Source organism: Melanostigma gelatinosum (assembly GCF_949748355.1).
Source record: "Melanostigma gelatinosum genome assembly, chromosome: 4".
NCBI classification, from domain to species: domain Eukaryota; kingdom Metazoa; phylum Chordata; class Actinopteri; order Perciformes; family Zoarcidae; genus Melanostigma; species Melanostigma gelatinosum.
The window spans coordinates 23,235,932-23,259,534 of NC_136637.1; the positions used below are offsets into that span (position 1 = coordinate 23,235,932).

At 43.4% G+C, this 23,603-nt stretch overlaps 1 protein-coding gene across 1 annotated transcript; it reads left to right on the forward strand.

The window, feature by feature from the left end:
- The first annotated feature begins 468 nt into the window (after positions 1–468).
- Positions 469–23,571, forward strand: eps15 (epidermal growth factor receptor pathway substrate 15). The gene is made up of 25 exons (XM_079267579.1): positions 469–535; positions 3,103–3,144; positions 3,794–3,883; positions 3,975–4,022; positions 4,132–4,227; positions 4,312–4,425; positions 4,926–5,051; positions 5,394–5,453; positions 5,773–5,997; positions 6,270–6,415; positions 7,133–7,289; positions 8,090–8,172; positions 10,550–10,622; positions 12,719–12,880; positions 12,984–13,181; positions 13,288–13,695; positions 13,906–13,986; positions 14,182–14,344; positions 14,514–14,558; positions 14,685–15,082; positions 15,547–15,616; positions 15,767–15,837; positions 16,511–16,646; positions 16,747–16,940; positions 20,474–23,571. Exons 1-25 carry the CDS (start codon positions 509–511, stop codon positions 20,612–20,614), a joined length of 3,354 nt encoding a protein of 1,117 aa, XP_079123705.1. The 5' UTR covers positions 469–508; the 3' UTR covers positions 20,615–23,571.
- Positions 23,572–23,603: the final 32 nt, after the last annotated feature.

The following is a 23,603-nucleotide window of genomic DNA, read 5'->3' on the forward strand; positions in this document are numbered from 1 at the left end:
ACTTATGTAATTTGAATGCAGGACATTTACTTGTAATGGAGTATTTTTACATGTTTGCCAGGGTGATTGAGTTTTTTAACTTTGGGTTCACTTCCTACAATTTGATCAACTCATATTTCAATTACCAGACAGTGACATAACAGACATTTATTTGGATACAAATCGTATTACTTGAGAATATTACTTCACGCAAATTGTCAGATGAAATCTAAAAAAATTAAAGTAATTAAGGAAATTGTCTTGACTCATATTTCAAAGATTCTTGCTCAGGCCCTGATTATTGTATTTCGTCTGTGACTTTATAACTGCCATCTCTTCTTTATAATGTTATGTATTATATTTTTCTCACGCGTATGGTTTCTTTTTTCGGACGGGATAACACATGACAACGAGTAACGTCTGCAGTCCAGTCATATGTCGCGGAGGTCCAGCTCCAGGTTTTTCAGTGGCCCCCTGTCTGTCTGGCAGCAGCGCAGCAGCGTTGAAAGCAGTGGGAAACAGAAACACTATGGCTGCCACTCTGTCTCTCATTCAGGTAACACTGTCCTACAACTCTAATCCAAGCACAGCAAACGTGTGTTGTGTCCGCTCGTCCGGTCCGCTCGGCAAGACAACAAGTGTTAGGTGGAACTAGGCGGGCAGAAACGAGAGCTTACCTCGACCTCGCGTCTCTCTTTTTGGAAGTTCAGTGCCGCTGCTGTGACTGGGAAAAGTTTCTGCCTAATCGCTGAGGGGACTGCGTAAGGGCGTAGCTAGCTAGCTCGCTAGCTAACCGCCGGGTTGTATGCAGTGTTGGGCTGTTTCAGAGCCGCTTTAATCAAACTTCACATGAGCTGTGTAACGTTACTGGGCGTCGTGTCGGTTGGGAGTGTATGTTATCGGGTTTTTTTTGCTGCAGGCTAGTTGTTCTCCTGGCCAAAGAGACGTGAATACGAGATGTGTGGCTCTGTTGACTGTCATATCTGTGCTAGTGGAGCCAACACTGTTTTTCCGCTAAAAAAAAACAAAAGTAAAACCAAAGCAAGTTAAGCTACACTCATAACCTACGTTGTGTATTCCCTTGATGTTGACTTGATATATGGTTAAACTGAATAACCGACCTGGTTATTGCTATTGTTGGAGGTAAACATGCTTCACTGACCGGGTTAGTGTTTTCCCCTATGACCTCTCTGAAGTGGACAACGTGAACTGTTAGCCTGTTAGCAGCTAAAGCTGTTTTTTTGTGTCCATAATATCACCAGAAAAACTCCAAATATTGTTTAACAGTTGTTTTGCAATCAGTAAGAGGAAGTGAACCTGAGTAGTCAGCACTTCTGTCACACAATGTCAGACTGCTGCTAGCTGCAGTTTGTGTAGAAATGTGTTTTGTTTGCACAGTGAATAAGTTATTTAGCATTCAGCAGCCACATCTAATAAGTAGGTTCCAGTCGCAGACTTGTTACCTAAGCCACTGTTGCCTTCAACAACAGACAGAAGCTGTCTGCCACCAGCTGCTTTGACCTTATTGTCTGGCACAGATGAGTTCATGAACCTGTGCTTCTGTCTCTTGTGTTGTGAAACTTCACTGGTCTGTCAGGCAAGTGATGCTTGTTTTTAAATGAGCTGTCAGCGTCACCGCCTGATCATCCTCACACTGACCTACTGTACGGTGTTACCAGTGCCAGTGATGTGTTTTAAGTGCCACGGCTGAATTAGGGAATTTAAAGTTCGAGAATGAAATGTATCTTGCTATCTGCTACAGCTGGGGAATGATTGAGGGGTGTTTTTTGTTCAATGCTCAGTTAAAGAGCCACCAGTACAATGACCACAGTGTTACAGTCGCCAACAGTTCCAGGCACACTATTGTGTGTGTGTGTGTGTGTGTGTCATAGAAAATAAGTTGCATAGGCCAGAGAAAGATAAGCGTGTGTGTGAACACAGTTATCTTGCTTTTAAATTGGCAGTTGGCAAAGCTGACAGATAACCATGCTGATCACAGGCAGTGTTTTCATCTGTGCCCAAGCTATTTGGACAAGTCTGCAACAAGACTGACAGGTCTCTGCTGTACTCTTTGTTTTTACATTATGGGACGATGTTGCATGTCAATTTGTTTCTCCGTGGAGGACAATTGCGACCGCTTTAACCACCGGTTTGAGGAGCCACTCCCCGGCTGATTCACAGCTCAGACAATTACTGTCCACCTTCTGTCCAGAGGATGTGACGGAAGGTAAAATTAGCTTGTTGTCTGTGGAGCGACGCCCTGTTGAAACTGTATCCTGAAGTCATTACCCTCTCTGCAGCATCAACCCTCTTTATCAATGAGTCTCATAGATGTTCACTGTGTGGTTTGTGTGACACGTTCTGTATTTCTCCAGAAAATGTGCAAAAAAAGACATTTATCGAGCAAACACCCCAAACATTTACTGGATGAATGTATCTGGGTTTCAGAATGTTTTGCAGTGTTGGCCTTGTGATGGACCTTTTTCTCGAATATGTGGCGTTTCATAAAATAAAAGATTTTTCGGTTAATAAAAAAAAAATGAATTGAAAAGGAAAATAATAAATATTTGCAGCCCTAATCTGAGAAGAACACACTTCCATCCTTGTTTTATTTAATGGTAAAATACGTCTTATGAGAGCTATTCTTTGGCATATTAAACTGTGCATTTCACACCGCCAGATGTTTTGGGCCGTTGACAAATACTGCAGCTGTTTTAGTGACGAGGAAGAATAAAGCTGAACGTAACATATTGCTTGTCTGTGTGTCTACATCTGCCATCTGTAGTGGATCAGTCTCTCTCTTTGTTTTTTTCATTTTGACAGCTGCCCTGGATCAGTCAGTAACACACTGGCTGTAGCCAACAAACACTTATCATTTGAGCTTGTAAACTGCAGAATTGAGAAAGGATTTTAAAGTATTAGTTTATTTTTTGACACCCTATTTTAATGGTAATTTTAGGGATTTGAGTCATTTCACGCATAAACCTAAAAGAGGCCTCATGAGCAGACACAGGTGGGTGCTTGCAGTTTTAAAAGGTGCGTTTGAATAGAAGTAAGAGCTTCTTAGATTCATGCTGTAAACTCAGATTTGTGTATTTCATTTATTTCCCCCTTTCCTTACAGCTCTCCAGTGGAAATCCCATTTATGACAAATACTATCGGCAGGTATGCAAACAATATGTTTCCTTTTGACTGTTGTGTTTGCTCTGTTTATTGTTTTGCTCCTACAGTATAACAGTAAGTGTTGAGCCCATTAACATTGTTTGATATCGTCATTGTATGACTCATTTACTGTTATTGTTTTGTGCTGTTAAATGATCTGGACAAGAGATGGTTTCAGTACAAAAATAAATGTATGTGTCCTGGCCCTTTAAATTGTAACGCTTCAATAAGCTGTAGTGTGCTTAAGCAGTGATCTCTCTTCTCTTCTATCTGTTCTGGGTTTCTGTGTCCAGTGAAGGAAATATCTCCATGAATTAATAATGCTTCCCTTTGCCTGACATGTCAGGGGAACACACTGTGAGCCTCATGAAGAACTACCAACAGATCCAATACCGAGCTAATAGACTGCTGGGAAAATAGCTTTGGGTTATCGTCCGTATTGATTTAAGTGATTCAGAGACTCTTATCCCACAGGGCAACTCTCACAGTTTTCATTTCCTCTTTCTTCTTCCTTCAATTCAAACACATTTGTGTTATGGTGTAATGCTTTTGGCTAGTAAGACATTCGGTGTCTTTCTCAGCAGTGCAGATGTGTGACTGATGTTTCTGAGATGGGATCGGCTGTAATGGCTGTTTGTGCGTTTGTGTGCAGGTTGATCCGACTGGCAGTGGGCGGGTGGCGGCAGCTGATGCAGCTCTGTTCCTGAAGAGGTCTGGCTTGGCTGACTTGGTCCTGGGGAAGGTGAGCAAAGAGTCTGATCGGTGCAGGATCACGACGTCTCTGTTGTCTTTGCTGTTCATGTTGACGGTAATGTGTGTGTGTGTGTCCATAGGTCTGGGATTTGGCAGACTCTGAACGTAAAGGTGCTCTTAACAAGCAGGTATAAATGCACCGCGGCGTCGCATCGTGATGGATTTGTTTGTTTTATGAGCATCAATTGCATTGGATCACTAGATTCATGTCGCATAATGCTCCTCTGTTCCCCTCAGCAATTCTTCATAGCGCTGCGGTTGGTGGCCTGTGCTCAAAATGGCCTGGAGGTGGTGCTCAGGAGCCTTATTGTGGCTGTTCCTCCCCCGAAATTTGTAAGTCTGCTGCTGTAAAGAAATAAATTGATTTGAAATAGTACTTAAGGAGATGAAGAATAACTGCGTTTTGTTTTTCTCCAGCACGACACAAGCAGCCCGCAGTTAGCAGCAGCAGCAGCAGCAGCAGCAGGAGGAGGAGGAGGAGGAGGAGGAGGAGGAGGAGGAGTGGCTGTTGACACTTCCTGGGTTGTGAAGGTGAGGCTCTTGCAAGTTTATTATCTTTTTGTCTTAATGTTAGATCGTGATCTATGTTTCAGCGTAATTCCTTTGTTGCTTGTTGAACTTCCTACAAATATGTTACTGTCGCTTTCTTCAAGGAACATCATTTACTTCTGTTTTTATGATGGTCATTTTAATAAAGGACAAATTAGTGCATGTTATTTGAACAAATACAAATGAACTTCTAAAGTGATCAACACAATACATAATGCCATTTACTCACCTGGACCTGAGTGACGGTTGTGGAATGTAAAGAAAAGTCATATGATGGGGAATTGAAGCAAACCCTCCCTGGAGAATGTATTTGTCATTTAATTGACTGTTAAACAAAACAGTGTACCAGTGATTTTACAATGAATTAAACAAAGTGACAACTGAGCTTCATATTTGGAAGAAATGCATCCATATCCTTCCTCCTTGATCAAGTTTGAGTTGTCTCCAACCATTTTACATCCGTTTCATTTTTTTCCCCCCAGCCTGAGGAGAAGTTGAAGTTTGACGGCATCTTTGACAGTCTGGGTCCCGTAGGAGGGATTCTAACAGGAGACAAGGTCAAGCCTGTCCTGCTCAACTCCAAACTGCCAGTGGACATCCTCGGCAGGGTACGATCCCCAAACGGGACATCGTTTCATCTATCGATGAAGAGATTAGACATAATAATCATGCAAAGTGACTCAACTAAAGAGAGAGAAATGCTTTTAAAAATGACAGAAGAAGTAAATAATTACCAACAAATGATAGACAGACTGTTACATGAGATTGTGTGTAACGCAATGGTTTCCATATGTTACAGCCTAAATGATAATGAATGAATGTGGAATAAAAACGTTGGGTAGAAAACTAATTGGGAGAGGGAGTGAGAAATCAGACTTTCGGGACTTTCAGGGTCACGTGTGATTATGGATCATGCGGTGTTGGAATGATGACGTTTGTGTGTGTTGAAGGTGTGGGAGCTCAGTGACATCGACAGAGATGGCATGTTGGACAGAGATGAATTTTCTGTGGTAAGAAATGAGCCGATGTCACAAATACAAAGGAGCCACACAGGTTTCAGTTATTGAAGTGATATACTCTGTACTGCTCCCTGCATCTAAATCATATCACGCTTTTCTAGTCTTCACTATCTGAATGTTTTCGGGATAGTTTTAAAGGTTTGTACACTTTTTATACACGTGTATGCTTATATTCTACAGTACAATCTCGGAAAATCATTTCTCAATGGAACAAATAAGCCACGCGGAAGAAGTGCGAGGACGCAATGACCGAATCACCGACTTTATTGGTAATCGTCCGTTGTCATTGATTTTTGTTGTCCTTTCCCAGGCCATGTATCTGGTGTACAGAGCCCTGGAGGGGGAGCCTGTTCCCATGTCCCTACCACCTCCCCTGGTTCCACCCTCCAAGAGGAAAAAACCCTCGGCGCCTCCCGTGATGCCCCTGTTACCCTCGCCCCCCTCCGTCAAAGACAGTCGCTCCTCCCACTTTAAGGCCGTGCCCCACCCCCCTAAACCTGCCCCCGCTCCTGCCCCGACGCCAGCAGCTTCCCCTGTGAGTACGGCCCGCGTCGCTCCTCTGCATGCAGTGCCTGAAAAGCTTTTATATGTATTTCATTTTTTTTTATTTTGTTGCAACAACAAACATTTAAAATGATTTCAAACTGGTTAGCTCAGTGTGTTTTTCAAAAAAACAAGAAGAGTGGGAGTGTGAAGGTAAGTTCTGAGTTAGTGTTATGTGGTAAGTGTAGGTTGTATTCAATTCTATTACGAAGCAGCTGTGGTGCTATTTTAAAAGTCTTTTTTTATGTTGTGTTGCCGGTGCAGTGGGTGGTGTCGCCAGCAGACAAAGCAAAGTACGATGAGCTATTCGTCAAGACTGACGGGGACATGGACGGCCTCGTGTCTGGACCTGAAGTCAGAGACATCTTCCTGAAAACCGGGCTGCCGTCTGCCTCACTGGCACGTATCTGGTAGGTAGAGACGGCGGAGCTCCCTCCGGCAGCGTATAAAGCCTAGTTCTGTTCAACACACTCACCTTCGAGATCTGTTCGTAGAGAGATTTCAGACCTTTGTGCTTGGTCTTTTTGAAATTGATCTTCACTCAATTATTTTTATTCACTTGTCCTGTCATGTCAATTTATATTTATATTTGTAAAATTCACAAATGGTTGTTGTGATTTTTGTTTTGGATGAGGTGAAAAAGACCTTTTTAATTGGGGAAAAAGAGGAAGAAAACTCCGGCAATGCAGCAGAGTAGGGATCCTTCCTCATGCAACAGATGTCATTTACAAAAAGAAGAAGAGGAAGAAAACAACAGCAATTTTACCCGACAGAGAAACAGAGTGCAAACATATGTGCAGAATATCTCAGTTGAGTACATTTTATTGGCATTAGGCTGTAAAGCCACACATGCTGTTTCCACAGCTAATAAACATAGAAAATGATTGGAGTTGAAAATTGATGACGAATCTAATGACGGTGAACAAAGAATCCTCGTTGGTGCAGGAGGATAACAGCGCTGCAGTGCGTGCCGACACGTTGCATCATATGGATTTCTGTCTGATGAGCTTCTGTCCAGTTCACTGTCCCGCGTGTTGCCCTCCATCGGTCAGGCGATCACGAATAGTCGTTGCCTGAGGTGTAAAGCGTCGCTCTGTTATGTAACCCGTGTCTGTTTGTGTTCTCAGGGAGCTTTGTGACATCGGAGACATCGGGAAACTGACCCGAGAGCAGTTTGCCCTGGCGCTTCATCTAATCAATCAGAGGCTGACTAAAGGCCAGGAACCTCCGCAGAGTCTCTCCCCAGAGATGATCCCTCCGTCTGACAGACAAAACCTCAAACAGGTGAGGCACTCTGCGCGCTCAGAAGATCAAATCATTTTGCACTAAAGTTCTTCATTAAATGCGAAAATACTCGATACTTTTTATTTTTTAATCATTTTTTGCAGACGTTCTTCTTTCTTTCGCCTGTTTTTGTGTTTTAAGATTTTTTTTCTTCTGAACTTGCAGCTGTGTGTCTTTCTCTTCCAACTTATGCAACACATTTTTGCTTTTCCCTCTGTGTGTCCTGTCTTCACATTGCATCCTCTTCACACGTGCAGTGGGATGATGCTGAGTGAGTGTGTGTGGTGGTTTACTGACTCGGGGGGGCATCTCATTACGTTTAACAGGCTGCCTCTCTTTGGCATCTTTCCGCCTTGTCTCACTCATTTGTGTTTCTGTTACCGAAACTAAACCATATTTCACATCTGTGTTACTCCCCGAGTTCATCATCATGTGCATAGATGCAGAGCTGAAAAGAGCAGGGGTTGATGTTTTAAGTATTTTGGGATGCAGCGACAGCAACGCATCCGAATGTAATGTAGTATCCTACCAGTAGCACGACTCTTTAGTCAGTCTCGCTCCCATCCCGGCCCTTTTGTGTCTCCATCAGTGGCTTCATGTGTGGTCTTCAGTGTAGCTCTTTAGTTCATTTCCTCTTTTGTCCAATTATCCAGGATTTTTCATCAACATAGTAGTAATTTTGCTGTTCTGTGGTGTAATAAAATGAGTCTGTACCTTCCATATGTGATGAGACTCTTGGTGTTTCACCATCAGTCATGACTTTAATCCTCTTGTATCTTCGCTCCTCGCTTCCTCTTCAGATCAACCTGGCTAACCTGTCGGCTGACTTCTCTGCCATCAAGGAGCTGGACTCTCTCAGCAACGAGATAGTCGAACTACAAAAGTAAGCTTTTGTTCTCATTTTCATCTAAAAGATGGTGAAAAGCCTGTACTTGTTTAGAGTTTGCACTCATCATTTTCCATCATCTTAAACGGGATACGCAGTTTTTAAATACAGGTTGTGACTGATATGCATAAAATATTCTCAAAAAAAAAAAGTGTGATGAGGCCCAGCTGTGATGAATGTATTCCTGGGAAATGATTTTGGTAAATATCATTTAATTTAATGTTTTTAGTGTACTCTACTGACCAGCAGGAGGCAGAGTTTAGCACAAACTGAGGGCACTGTGCTGCCCAAATATATTCTATATACCTAGAAGCAAGCTAACGTTATTATTTGTGAACCACACGGGGTGAAAGAGTTCGACACTGGTTCAAGTAAAAAATCTCTGTTATGAAGCTGCTGTTTGACAGTGAGGTGGAAGAAGGAGACTTCATACATGCACTATTTCTTCACTTCTAGCCAAAAAGAAATGTTAAATATTACAAAAACAAGGTAAATAATGTTGCCTCATGTTATTTTTATGTTATGTCTGTAAATATGAGTGTTGTATTATTATTTTTGATCCACATCATGTTTAAAACCAAAAAAGTTTTGGTCTGCTGGTTTATCAGTTTCAGCTTCCCTTTTGGTGAAAGCTGAGAGTGAGAAGTGAGAAAGTTGGCCTTCCACCCCACCCCCCAGCCTTCGATACATATATATATGTGTGTGTATATATGTGTATATATATGTGTATATATATATACACACACACACACTAGAGGACAGCTGTGAGAAAAATGGATAGAAGTGGAAACTTGGTGAAGATCAGAGCTTCAGACAGACAGCAGATCGAGAGGAACTTGTCAACATGATTCATATTTGTGAATGCTTCAAAATGTGGCAGCAGACTTCTGCTCAGCAGGAGGAGGATGGTGATGATGAAGATGATGGGTAAGAGGAGAATAGGAATGATCCTCTGCTTGAGTTGACGCTGGGTTTGCTGGGAGAGGAATGTGCTGTTTTCAAGGGAATTGTGCGTTGTGAGAGGAGAGGGAGAATATAAAAATAGCTGCTGATATTTTTAGTCTGTGTTGAAATGAAAGGCAGAAGATAAGTGCTTTCTCAGGTTGATGCCTGTTTTTGTTTTTTGTTCAGTCATCTAAATGTGAAAGTGAACAAACTGAAGAATGAGTGTTGTGTTCTGTATTGCTTTTACACAACAGATGCACATAATGCATATTAAATGTTACCTTTTGCTTCGATACTAATCTTGTTTTCAGAGCTGAAACGACAACACTGTAGCAGCCTCCTTACATAACTAGTTACAGGGAGTAGATCTAGATCTGGTAGAACAGTTAAATTAAAGTGTCGGTCAGGATAAATATTTATAACAAGCTTTTTCAATGTTCTCAGTCATTTGCCTCTAATTTTTGCATTCATTACTTTTTTTTATGCATTTGTTAAACACACAACACTTTCAGTGTCGTTGTTTTTATAATGTTGAAGAAGTCCGAGTTGAAAATATTGGATAAGTATGTGAACGAAATCCAACGCAATCCAATGTTGGATATCCAAACCTGGTGCAAAATGAACCCACATCTCGATGTTGAGGTTTCATTCACATGAATAATTGCCGTTATCTTCCCGCGTGTTATAATGATTTATGTCGGTCATGATTATTAATAAGGTTTAATGACGGCAGAGACAAATGGGATGAAATGTTAGCGTCTTATACGGTATCGGCACCTTGACTGTAACGCACCAAGTACAGTGTTTCTGGTGTGCCTTCTTATGGTTAGTAACAGAAAACAAAATGCACATCTATTAATTGCCAGTTACACACGCGTCAATATCCCTCCCTTCTCCTCGCCCCACCCCGGTCCATTTCCTCTCTGGCTGGCTGGATGAAAAGAGTGAAGTGGAGAGGGTGAACACACGGGCAGTGAAAATGATAGATGCTGTAGGTTGGCTCATCATCACTCGTCCCTCCTCCCTTTCTTCTTCCTCCTCCCTCCATCCATCCTCGAGGCAGCCATCTGCCTCTCACTCTTCATCTCCCACACGTTTGACTGAGGAAGCACATTCTCACTTTCTACAACACCCTCACCACGCATACAGCGCCGTGCACACACACACACACACTCTCTACCTTTCTTCACGACACACACCTGCTGTAGCTGCAGACGTTCAGGCGGCTCTCTCTCTGTACGGTGAAGTTGTGATTTCAGGACACCATGGTGGTTCAGGCAGAGGAGGAGGAGGAGGTGGTGGTTCAGGGGCAGGTTAAAGAAGGCTCAGTGGAGAACTGGATGGGGGGGCTGGGTGGGCTTGGACTACCGGGTCTTCCCGCTCTGTCCTCGGTGGCTAAATACTCATGTCTGCTGTGCTGGACCCCCAGGGAGAAGAGCACCGTGGAAGAGGAGATCAAGGAGAAGGAGGAGGCCATCAGACAGCACAGCGACGAAGTGCAGGTAAGGTCTCGCTCTCTCTGTTTGTCTGCGTGTTTGTGTCTGTTCTAACTACGGTGGTCAAAAAGAGGTAAAATGATTTATGGGCATGACAAGGTTGAGTAGATTTATTCGGAGGAAGACTGCTTCTCCGCTCTGGTTTTCCTTTAATCAATGCCTGTTTGTATTTCTGCTGGATAGAAGACGGTGAGAGGCGGTAGGTGCTAAAGCAGTTGTTCACTTTTGCTGTGCCGTAAATACCGGCGGAGGAGATCAATAATGCATTTGGCCCGGCAGACGTAGACGCTTGTTCAGAAAAGCAGTGAATGTTTCCCAGAGAGGGAGAGGCTGGTGTCCTTGTGTACAGGCGTCTCTGCTCTGAGCCTGAGAGATGGGCTCTATTTTGGGAGCCGATGGCTTAAAGCAGGGGTCCCCAACCTTTTTTGCGTCACGGACCGGTTTCATGTTATAAAATATTTCCACGGACCGGTGTTACGTCCCTACTGGTTTCTGGACCTACTGGTTTTCCTTCTGTGCGCGTGTTGTGTTCGCTTAACAGCTGCAGCGGTTTTCTGCCTCTGTCGCCTGTTTCGTCACACTTTCACAAACATATTGCTGGAGATCTAAAAGACACATCTCATATCAATTGCAGGGATTATGATTGTATGAGTGAGCACTGCATCACAGCCACGTATGAAGAAATACATGGAAGAAAATACATTTATGGAAAGATCGCAACAACCTGGATTCGAACTCTGTCCAGCAAAACTCCCACTTGTACTTGGTAATTTAACATTTAACACCGGCAGCAGAGTTGTTGTCCCAAACATACTTTTAAGGCCGCCGTCATTTTCAAGCTCCAGCAGCTGATCTCCCTCTGGCACGGATAAGCTCGATTCACCTGGTTTGTTCACAAATGGGTCGCGGATCCATTCCTTCGCAGTTCGTGGGTCTTTTGTGGTTGGGAAGTAACGCTCGTGACAAGCGTGTTGACATGTGTCAAGAGAGACAGGCGCATGTAATTGGGAGAGAATCCGGTCATTTTTCAAAATAAAATATCTTTCCGACTCTGATAATCAATGAAATGAAAAAAAGTTATTTATTCTTTCTGTGCGGCCCGGTACCAAATGACCCGCGGCCCGGTACCGGTCCGCGGCCCGGGGGTTGGGGACCACTGGCTTAAAGGGCTAGTCTGCTCCACTTGTGGGGAATTCAGTTGGAGCGCGAGGGCGGATCTCAAGGGAGTCTCGCGGGGATGTAGCTGAACTTCGTAGCTGCACTGTGGGGCTGCCTCGAGTGCTTTTGGCAGTTTATACTGTGTTGTGTTTTCTAAATATCTCCTGGACTTCACATATTGTGTGCTTTTGGTTGTTGTGATCTGGCCTGCTCCCACTGCACAGACTCTGTATTCAGACTTCCCCTGCAGTGTCTCTCCGAGGTGGAGAATGTGTTTGTGGCGGTCTCACACAGTGCCAGGGATCTCTGACCTCCATCACTTGAATAACTGCATTGGTTTCGCCCGTGATGAACTATTGATTCAGACGCATTCAGACGCTACAGTTGGTGATAAATCCCTGATTTGAGTCCAGCCAGAGAGCTTTGTTGCATCTTATCCTCCCTCTCCACGCCGTCTCTGTCCCAGTTTTCAGACGCTTCTCGGGACTATTTTGTCTTCCATCTAAAGACACAGATCCACTTGTACTTCCACAAATGTGCCAAGTCACACTGACTGCGATGTGGACGTGTAATGCCAAGTCATTATGCAACCTTCAAATTAGAAAACAAACAAAACCGGCACAAGAGGATGTTAACTCTGGTTTCCATCCTGTACACTGACTCCCATGCAGCGATGATGTAACCTGTCGTGAACCAGTCGTTCACACATCGGACTGGTTTGTGTTTGTTGTCTGGTTGTTTTGAGCTGTTTTGCGTGCCTCGGTGTCTGCCGTAATGTCAATAAAACCTTGTTTAAAATGTACATGTTGGATGTTCTCTTATCCCTCCGCATTCTGAGGACCTGGAAAATTGACGAGTCCCCTGTTTTTCCTTTCCGTAATTATCCAAATATGAAATAATCGGGGTCCTGAAAGTCGGTCTCCTCTTTGGCTTGATGTCTGCAGGACTTACAGGTGGGGGTGGCGAGGGAGAGCGAGGAGCTGCAGCGGCTCCAGGCTCAGCGTCAGAAGGTCCAGGACGCCTTGGACGAGCTGGACCAACAGAAAGGCTCCCTGGAGGAGCAGCTGACTTTTATTCGCCAGCAGACCAACCAAGAAACCCATCTGGTAAGTCTAGAAGAACTTTAAACAAAGCTACGTAACAACCACTAGCAAAGCACATCAGTTGCATAAATATAATAACGCATTGCAGTCCATGACTCCGTCACAGATTTCATCGCTGCAGTCGGAGCACGAGGACCAGGAACAGAAGATATGTCAGTTTGAGGAGGAGCTGGTCCAGGCCCGAGAGGAGCTCCTCGCTCTGCAGGAGGAGAGCAGGAAGCTGCAGGAGAAGGTCCAGGCGGCTCAGGAGCAGCTTACACCTCTGCAGGAGTCTGTCCGAGACTCCTTTACACAAGTTGCACAGGTCGGTTTGTGCGACTCTATGAATCCTCTTTTCTCCGCAGAAAGTGGGACCTCTGTTTTATTTTCTCTTTCTCCGTGTTATTCTTTGAACCTCTGTGCTCTCTTAGGTTCAGCAGAAACTGAACAACCTTCAGGTGGAGGAGAGGTCAGTAACTGCCCAGCTTAGCTGGAAAAGAGCCCTGGAGGACAGTTCCCCTGTCATGGTCAACGGATCAACCGGCTTCACTGCAGAGCTGCGCCAGGGGGATCCCTTCCCGCAGGACCTCTTCCAGGAGGACCAGCCTAAAGAGCTGAAGGAGGAAGATCCGTCAGCTGCCAATCGGCAGAAAGAACAGTCTGATCAAAAAGAGAAGGAAGAGGAAGACGAAGAAGAGAAGGAGGCAGAGAGTCCAAAGACTCCGGACGAGGAAACGTTTAAATATGATCCCTTGGATGATCTCTATACCAGTCTAGGCTCCTCTGAGATGTACAATAACCGATCGACCCTCGCCAAGCCACAGGAGAACACGGCGAGGGTAATAAATACACTTGCTTTAGTTATCAGTACTTTCTTATAGATGGAAAGAATCCAGTACAACGCCTACCTATCAGCTTCTTCTTTTCTATTACACAAAACTAGGACCGTCTCTTCTTTCTTTTCTTTCGCACCCACCAAACATACAAGACCAGCCAACGAAAATTCAGTAACACCAGTCATTGCTGTGTTGTCCTCTTAATGTCTCCAGGAACACAGTAGCCCGACACCCGATGACTCCCCGGAGCTCATGAATGATGCAGAGGAACTGCCCAAAGAGAGCTCACGGAAGGTAAGGACCCTGAGGCACTCGGCTATACTTCAATCATTTAGCCAAGGGAGTCTTCTCACACCGCAGATCCTCGTTTAACACGTGTACCTCTAGGGTTTTCAGGGATTCATTAATCGTGTGTCGTGTGAACACAACGTTCACATCGATTACTGTCGTGGTCAAGCTTGTCAGCAGAGCCCTGTCGCTGTTCAACAGGTTGCGTCGCCAGAGCCAGAGAGCGAACAGGAGACAGCAGAGTCCCCGGAAACCCCCACCAACTCGTTACCGCCTCAAGTCGGCCCTCGCTCGATGCCGCCTCAGACCAGCCCGCCCTCTCTGCCCGAGATGGACTTCTTCCATTCGGACCTCTTTGCTGACCGTGAGTCCCAACAAACGTCTTAAGTTTAGTTCATCGTGATTTGTTTTGCAGATTTATGTATTTATTGTAGTAGTTTTGGGTACTTGAGGTGAACTATTTTTTTAAATGATTAAATGTTGTACCAGAGCCTCAATGTGCTCGGATTGATGATATTCTTTCACCTTTATAGACGATCCATTCAAAGATGATCCATTTGGAAAAGCAGATGTTGCAGGTAAGTTCTCTCTTTGAAAGCGATTAACAGGCAAACTAATCCATTTCATCAGAATCGGATCAGAACTCAGTCACCGAGCCTACAATATCAAATGTTCACACTTTGTATCTGTTTCTGTTGAATCAGGTCCATTTGGTGGGGATCCGTTCAAAGGGTCCGACCCCTTTGCCGCAGACTCTTTCTTCCAGGGGCCCAGCGCCCCCTTTGCCTCCGACGACCCATTCACTGCCAGCTCAGCGGATCTGTTTGCAACCACTGCCGGTGTCCCAGAACCAGACCTGTTTGCAACCAAGCCGAGTGACGTAGCAGCTGGACCGGCAGCGGGTCCGGATCACTTCACCGCCAAACCTACCGATCCAGCTGTCGCAGCCAAGGATCCATTCAGCACCACGGGGAACAACATGGCCAACGCCGACCCGTTTGGTGGCAAAATGAATGCCCCCGGGGAGGCGGACCCATTTGGTTCTCAGGACGGAGGAGCCGATCCCTTCAGCGGCTCGCTACCCTCCTCTGATCTAGCCGTGGTGAGTAGGCCTGCTGTACAACCGGGTCCCAATGTACTCGTGATAACAGGAATAAGACCATTAAATATCAATCATGGATGTTTTTTGATCTTTGTAAACAAGGCAGTCAACACAAATGTTCATATCGTGTACTACTAGACTTGTGGGAGTATACAGTGTTGTTTAATTATTATATCTGCGTTTGTGTTGTTTATGCTGCCATGTCTCCCTAATCTAAAGTCATCAAAAGGAACTGTTTGAACGTGGTTTGAACAAATTAGTGAGATTCTGTGTAACAAGTCAGTCAAGAACAAATGAATAATAATTCATGATAATCATCTGGATAAAAGTGATGAATGCGATCAGCAGTTGTTTATTTTTGTATGATGTTCATCACTTTATCGTTCTAGTTAAATCACGTTTAAGGATATAGACGTCCACAGCAGAGTTTACTCTACAATCAGTACCGTATGTCCTGTTTTCAGAAGGATGCTGCAGCATCCAACGACCCATTTGCTCCAGGTGGTACGACAGTAAACGCCAGCTCAGATCCAGGTATGACTTGTGTTGTAGCGCCGCCCTGTGGGGACAGAGGCCACTGCAGCTGTTGAAATGATAAAAGGCACTCATAAATGTGTAATGTGTCTGTATGAGTGTTGCCAGTTTGATATGCTCAGTGCCTTTTTATATGCTGCCGTGTTTCAGATCCGTTTGCGGCGGTGTTCGGGAGTGAATCGTTCGGAGGAGGCTTCGCAGACTTCAGCGCTTTGACAAAGGTAATCAAGAGGTGTTGTTCCTGCCCTGTGCATACACGGAGCTGACGAAACACTCTGTAGTGAAACACACTGAATATAATTGAGTTAAGTCGGTGGAAGTAGTAGTTGTTGCGACACAGTGAACTCGCTTCTGCTGTCAAACTAGAACATCCGGAGAGGCTGTGAGTGAGTGTGTTGAGTGTGTTGTGGTTTTTTTGGGAGGAAACACTTGCACGTGATTCTTCCCTGTGGAGGAATTGGACACTAAATCATCATTCAGTACATACAACAAGCAGCAATATCCCAGATGCAACCTCAGGGGCTGAACAATGAAGCCAACGCGGAAGTGCCAAAAACTGCATTCGCTCAATTGGCCACTTGAGCCTGAGGCTTGAGTCACTGCCAACATAGCGAGGGCCCGGGGCCACCCACTTTAAAGAGACCTATGGGTGCTGTCACACGGAGACTACGTCCATATTTAATGCAGACTATGTCAATATCATCAATTAATATGCATATATTCTGTGTGGCACCCTGAATAAAATCCTCACCAATCGAAAAAAAACTATGCCGCGGTGATTCCGGCTCTGATCTATGGTAGCGACTCCCTGTGTCATCCCTTCTGTTTGTGCTGTACCATATACTCTACTCTAATCCTGTATGTATTTCATTTGGTGTGAACCTTACGTTGCAGTCAAACGGTGCAGCCCAGTTTGGCATCAACAATAAGAACCTGTTCCAGGAAGACGGCCAGCCTGCCGGCCCTGATGTGCCCCCAGCCCTTCCCCCAAAAACGGGTACGCCAACCAGACCACCTCCTCCCCCTCCAGGTCAGTGCTCGCTAATGAAAAGGTAACTGTGCCGTGGCGCTCTTATCGGTCCGTTCAACATGTATTTATTAACGCTTGTGTCCGCCTGTCTGCGCCTCAGGTAAAAGATCGACCATCTCCAGGACAGAGTCGTCCGACTCCTCCCAGCGGCGAGGGCCCTTCCTCCAGCAGCCATCGGGAGAGTTCCCCTCCTCTTCCCTGCCTGCTAAGGATCCTTTAGCCGACCCCTTCGCCCCTTCCTCCCCTCCTCGTCACACCGCACGGGAAGCTGACCGATTTGCCAGCTTTGACAAAGTGAGCACCTCGCCCTCTCCCTCACCTTCACCTGACTCTGACTAGTCACTGCCCTCTTCTCTTTGTTTTGTTTTTTCTCCTGCTAATAATGAATAAAGTCACAACCACCAAACAAATCAGGCCAGCTTATACATCACTCCATCCACTGCCGTTAAAAAGTCCCAAAGAAGTGAACTAATCAGCTCATATAAACAGTCACACGGGTTCCTGATGCTATTTGATGACCTCGTTTTCTTGAGCTAAGCTAACAAAATCATTGAGTTTATTTTTCTTGCGTTCTGTCTGCTGCTGGTGTATATTTTAGCTCTTTATTATGAATGCAATATTTTTTTTTTGCCAGTTGAAGATTCTTTAGACTTGTAATTATTTTTTGTTACTGATTGATATTGGGAGTGCACTTAATTTATGCCCCATGATTGAAGTTGCACTTTATGAGGAAATGTACAGAAATGTCGTCGCAGCATTTATAGATGCACTGATAAATTACCTCTGCAACATATTTGTTGTAACGGACACAAAGTTGCGTTAGAAATGAGTTGATGCTCCACGTCTGTCTTTGTGAAACCAAGTCCCTGTTTATGTTGGCAGTGAATGGAGAGATCAGAGGCTGCTTGTATTTGCCATCCCAACTAAGCACACCGACGATGCAGCCTGTGCATATATACGTTTCATTCAGAAATAAAAAATGCATTTAACTGCAAAACATTTCAACATGCATAAAGGCATTACATCAAGTGACCATGACTAACTAGGTGCAGAGTAGTGCCTGCTGCACCTTTAGTGAGATCCCGTTTCAGACAGCTTTAACCTAAAAACCTAGCGGTTCATAAAGTGCCATCGTTGTTACAAACTCGTAGATTTCATATGCTCCGGGACAAATTTGGAACAGGTTTTTTTGGGGAAATAATGCATTTGATCATTTCTTCTCACAAGCAAAGAGCGACATTTATTGTAATAATTATATATTGCTTTAACTGAGAAGAAATGGGGAATTAATGTTCCTCGTCTTTCTTCCAACTCATTAAAATACGTGCAAGAAGTCATTTTATCTGACATTCAAAAAATAAAAGTAGCCATGTTATGAACATTGGTTGGACCCTTGTTCATTTATCTGGAATAACTTGATACGTTTAAAATCCTCTGTACTCTGACGCTGTGGATTTGGGATGGATGACTTTTATTTAGAGGCTTTATTGACTCTCGTGCGTCTCCCGTCACATGACTGCACCTGCATGTCCCTGTTGTTGAACTCTGACCTGCACGCTAACTGTGTGTTGGTGCTCTCATTCACTCATACTCACTGCCTCTCCCATCCCTCACATAGCGGTTCTTTTTTTTCTTCCCCCTCTACACCTGCTGCTATTTATTTATCCATGCATCTGTCCATCCGACCACCCCTTCACTTATCAGTTCAGTTCAGCCCTTGTCTGGTCAGCAGTGTGCTGTGGAGAAACAGATCGCCTGTATTCTCTCTGTCTGTGTGTCTTTACACCTCTGTCAAGAACGTTGAATAAAGAGTTGAATCAAGGGCACCATCTCTGGCTTCTATGTGCATCCATGATATTATTATCTGCAAATGCCTGAGCTTTTAAAGGACCATACCAACATGTTTTGCATCTTCAGTTCATTTAGTTGTGACTGTGCTTTGACATTTTAACGCTGACATTTCCCAAAGCATGCTTTGAATTTAAGTTTATTTAAATTTCCTGCTTTTCAAACAGCCTGCTTTTGTTTGTCAGTTCTGTCGTTGGACATGTATGTTTATTTTACACGATAATGAAGGTAGACCGCTTATTAATCTTGGTAGTTTTATCTCAAGCATGTTTTTGTAAGTTCATATTAATATATTTTGTTGTTATAGTAGCCTCATGGAAAGCAGAAAAAAATGCAATACATCCAATAATCGACAGAGTGGCATGCTTGGGTAAATGTTTGTACTGAATGGGATGAAACATGCAAAAGCACCAGTATAGTCCTCACGAGCACTTTGACAGAAATCTCACTAAATCACGTCAATAACTGAAAGCAAAGACAAAAGTACTTTATTTATGTCTGATTTCATTCATATTTAAAAGCAGCGGTGGGATGTACCAGCTGCACGTAATAAATGCACGCTCACTACGAAATCCGTTGGCTGTTTCTTAAATGTTCTCATGCATGTTCTGCGTCACTCTAAAACATCGTCATCGCTGCCTACTGTCGTTTGCATGGGTGGATACGCACCGGAGGCTTCCGTCTGTCGTGCATTGAGAACGATGAACCTTGTTGGCACAGTGCACGTCCGATCTGTAATGATTAACCAGTGTTCTGTGCGTTTTAAAAGTTCTCAAAATCATTTGTGATCCGACACAATTGACTTTGGTCACATGTCTCGCGTTTATTCATCAGCAGAGATCCCAGCTTTCACACTTTCATCTCATTCCAGTCTCTGATTTCATGCCTCCACAGCATGCGCGATGACGACAAAGACTCGCTCTGTTCACTTGCGACATTTTGGATTTACAGACCGCTTACTGACCGATAAATGTGAATTTACTGCAAAGTAATCTTGGGTACACATGTGCTTCTTCTGCAATTAACATGTCAAAATGTCCACTTTGAGAAAGGTCAGTGGGTTCCTGATAAATGTCCGTTCAGACAGTGATAGCGCTGACTCTACTTCTCCCTCATTCGAAACATTATCAGCACCGAGCCAGGAAGTGCTCATTAAAAAGCGCGCAGCACAAACAACCTTTTCATTTCAAATGTTTTGACTCTCTTGACTCACATTTACCTTTTTAACAAATATTGCGCCGCCTGCGACCTGAATATTGTGGTAGCCCATAATGCCATTTTGATCAAATTATGATTAATTGTGCAGCCTCACCGCATTACAGTTATGGACACCTTTCTCTGTGACCCACTGCATCATCGCACTATTATCGGCCAGTTGTGTGTGTCACAGTGGCCCAGAGGCTGAGAGGCTGAGAGACTGAGAGACGTACCATGTAAACTGACACATCGCCGGTTCCTTTGTATCGTGTCCATTTACGTAATATTCCTCACAGAACTGCCTCAAATAATAATCAAATTTAAGGGATTCTGATAGAAAATGTGTGTATGTTATAAGTTAAGTCAAAAAGAAAACTAATATCGAACAATTTTTGTATCTGATATATTGATATTGGCCCTTTAACAAATGTTGCCAAAAAATCCCTCTGGGATATTATTCCTCTAATCATGATTACATGCTACATAATGAATCCTTGATGGATGTTAAGGGCCAGACACGGTTCCATTATGAAGCTTCTAATGCGTAACGATCATAGCATGCATTATATTAATGCAGTTATTGTTGGTAATCTATCAGCAGGCTGTGAGAATACATTTGTTAATATATCTTTGAGAATCTGTTAACTGTATACGTGTTTGTCTTTGTTTGTCTCCTCTCCCCCCCCATATTCTTTTGCATATGTGTGTTTTCTCCTCCCCCCCCCCCCGTGTGTGTGTGTGTGTGTGTGTGCGCGTGCGCGCTTTCTGTGTTTATGAAGCAGTATCCGACAGAGGAAGACATGATAGAGTGGGCGAAGCGCGAGAGCGAGCGAGAGGAAAAGGAGCGCGTTGCCAGGCTCACCCAGCAGGAACAAGAGGACCTGGAGCTGGCCATCGCACTCAGCAAGTCTGAACTCTCCTGAGGACCTTGTCTCCCCCCTCCCCTCCCCTTCCCTTCCCCTCGTCCACTGACCTGGCTCGGCACGGCACGGCCTGGCCCAGCCCAGAAAGCACCAAAGCAAAGTGGGGACTGTACAGGACTGATTCAGCAGCACCTGCTGACCCCATGAAGAGACTTTCTTAGAACAAACCCATCTCTGAATCTTCTTCCTTCTCCCCAGACTGTGTTCACCGTTCACTGGCAATGCAGTATTCATTTCTTTATTTTATTTTTCCCATCCCGTTGGTCTTGTTTTGGAGGAGAGGACCAGGATGGAGTGTATGTTCTGAAGAATGGATTGTTGAAAAATGAAATGCAGTGAATGTGGATCTAGAGATTGCTCCGATTGATTTCAACATCATGCTACAAATGTCACATTAACTCTCCAGAATGTAATTTATTTAATGCACTCAAAACTTGATTGAAATGGCCATGTCAAAAAGTCCTGTCTTCATCCACTACCAGTACTCTCTACGCTTTCTTAAATCTCGGCTCACTCTAGCTTCTGAAGTCATTTTGAGAATTTCACGGGATTTCATTAATTAGAAATAGTCTTGCTCATTTTGTTGAGCCCAAAAAAATCCCCCTAATTTTTTTTAACTGAGTATTTTGAAGACTGTAGGGTGAGGAGAAAAAACAACGTGTTTTTTGAGTCACTAACAATATTAAAGTGCAAGTCTTTTTTTGAATGGAGTGACCATGTACTGATATAGTATGATAGCAGAAGGCCGATGAGATTTTCCTTAAAAGAAGTACTTGTTTAGGACAGGGTCTCAACATTTCTACTTGTTCAACTGGAAGTTACCAGTCCTCTGATATGTGAAACGCATGTGTAGATTTATACAAAAACGTAACAAATCCATCACACGCTCTACCACGTTCAGCTTCGTGATACTTTAATTTCTGTTACATTTCTGTGATGCGTTGCTCTGCGCACCATCTCGCTGTCAATTTATTTTTTTGGGAGATACTGAAAGGAATGAAACTACAACTATTTCATGTCATGATTTCATATTAATTAGCATTAAAAATTCAGGGCTTTTAATTAGTATGAAACTTTGTATTCATGTCTTTATTATTGACACTAACAAGACACACTTTAAAAATAGAAACTGGGTTGTCATGAAGCAGATGTAAGCCCACTTTACCTGCTCTGTAGTCGTATGAATAGTGTTAATAGTGTTATTCATCCTCACTGATCAAGGGTTAGGCACTCAGCAGTCTCCCTAAAGCAGACGCTTCTAACGAAAGACGTGTGTTGAAAAAGATCAACTTCCTCCAGTAGTTCACAAATTTCACACCAGGTCCCATTTTTGAAGTGAGCCACTGTTGGTGCTGCTTTTGTTGTCGTTTGTTTGACCTTTGAATACTTCCAGATGCTTCCTCTCTGAGAGACTAACCGGATTACACGTCGGTCAGTAGGAGTTGATCAGCATCCCTGCGTTTTGGTGGAGCCGTTTGTCTTCCACAACAACACACCAGTAAACACCCACAGAGCAGTTCATCGGCCAGGGATTCTGGGTAATTTTGTGTTTTCTCCCAGATAATGAGTTTCTTAACACTGAGTGCTAAACTGTGATAGTTTTCTGAACAAGTGAAGGCTCGGTTGTACAGCAGGAGACTTTCGTTTTCATTTCTGACCAAACTTCTTCCTGCTCCGACTTATTTTGTCTCTTTTTTTTTTTTGTCTTTGAGAAAAATGAGCATCGTCATCGTTTCCTCTTCTCATGTCTAACTAGTTCACTGTCCGTGGTTGAAGCTGCACTTCCTACTTACAGTTCACGTTTATTGTAAACTCAATACAGCAGTCGTCTGTCATACAGTTTAATTACACCGACACGTTACTGTCATTTGTACAGACTCGAGAACCACTTGTGTTTCCCGGCTTACCCATAAAGGCTTTTTAAAACTCAAGCTAATTGTATTTTTATTTTGTATTTTCTAACATGTAGAGAGAGAAAAAGTATTGTTTGGCCAGAATATGTAATGCATTTAATTGAAACAGAATAAATATTAAACATGTGTAGTTTTGCGGTTTGTTTGTTCTTACTGGGATCAAGTCATGTCTTAAACAGCCAGCGGTGGAAGACGTTTTAGTTTATTTACTTATGTTATACTTATGTTAAAAACCTCCATAAGAAGAAAAAGTCCTGCATTCAAATGTCTAGTTGAGTAAAAGCAGTGGTGCAAAGTAACTTAAGAACATTGACTTGTACTGTAGCTTAACAGATTGCATGATATTTCAGTTATATGCTACTTTATACTTCTACTTCACTACATTTCAGATGAGAAGAATACTTTTCACCATACAAAACCTCTGAAACACAATTTGCTGATCAAATACGATGCACCGTTATAGATTAAACTACCCAACTGTACACACATTTACAAAAATGAGCTCCACCTTAACCGACAAAATTGAAATGATGCTTGTAAGTAATAATGTCTCAGTATCCAATAACACGTGATGATGTAGCAGTCTCATGTGTCACAGTACATGTTGCTGAGAAAACAGGTACTTCTGCTTTTACTTAAGATTCTTGATGCAGTATTTTACATTGTTTTATTTGTACTTTTACAAAAGTAAAGAACACAGAAATATCAACTAACTATACTTGTTTATGTGTTATATTCATGAATTATTATGCATTCGTGTTTTTGTGGTCTTCATGTTGCTGGCCTATGTGGAGTCAACCACAACTACTTGTGCTGCTTCCTAGCTCAATCTATTGCAACTCATCTTGTTTTACACAAGCTCAAGTTAGGAAGCTGAGTTTTTTTACATCTTGATCTGCTACGTAATTAGTTTTAGTGGAGTAATGTTGTGGAAACAGAAATGAAAGTACTTCAAATGTGTGCATCACCACAGCACTTCAGTAAATGTACATATATGCAATCAGAACCACCAGCATGCAATCATATAAATGTGTGCAGAATTGTATGTTTTCATGCAAGAGAATGCAGCATTAAAA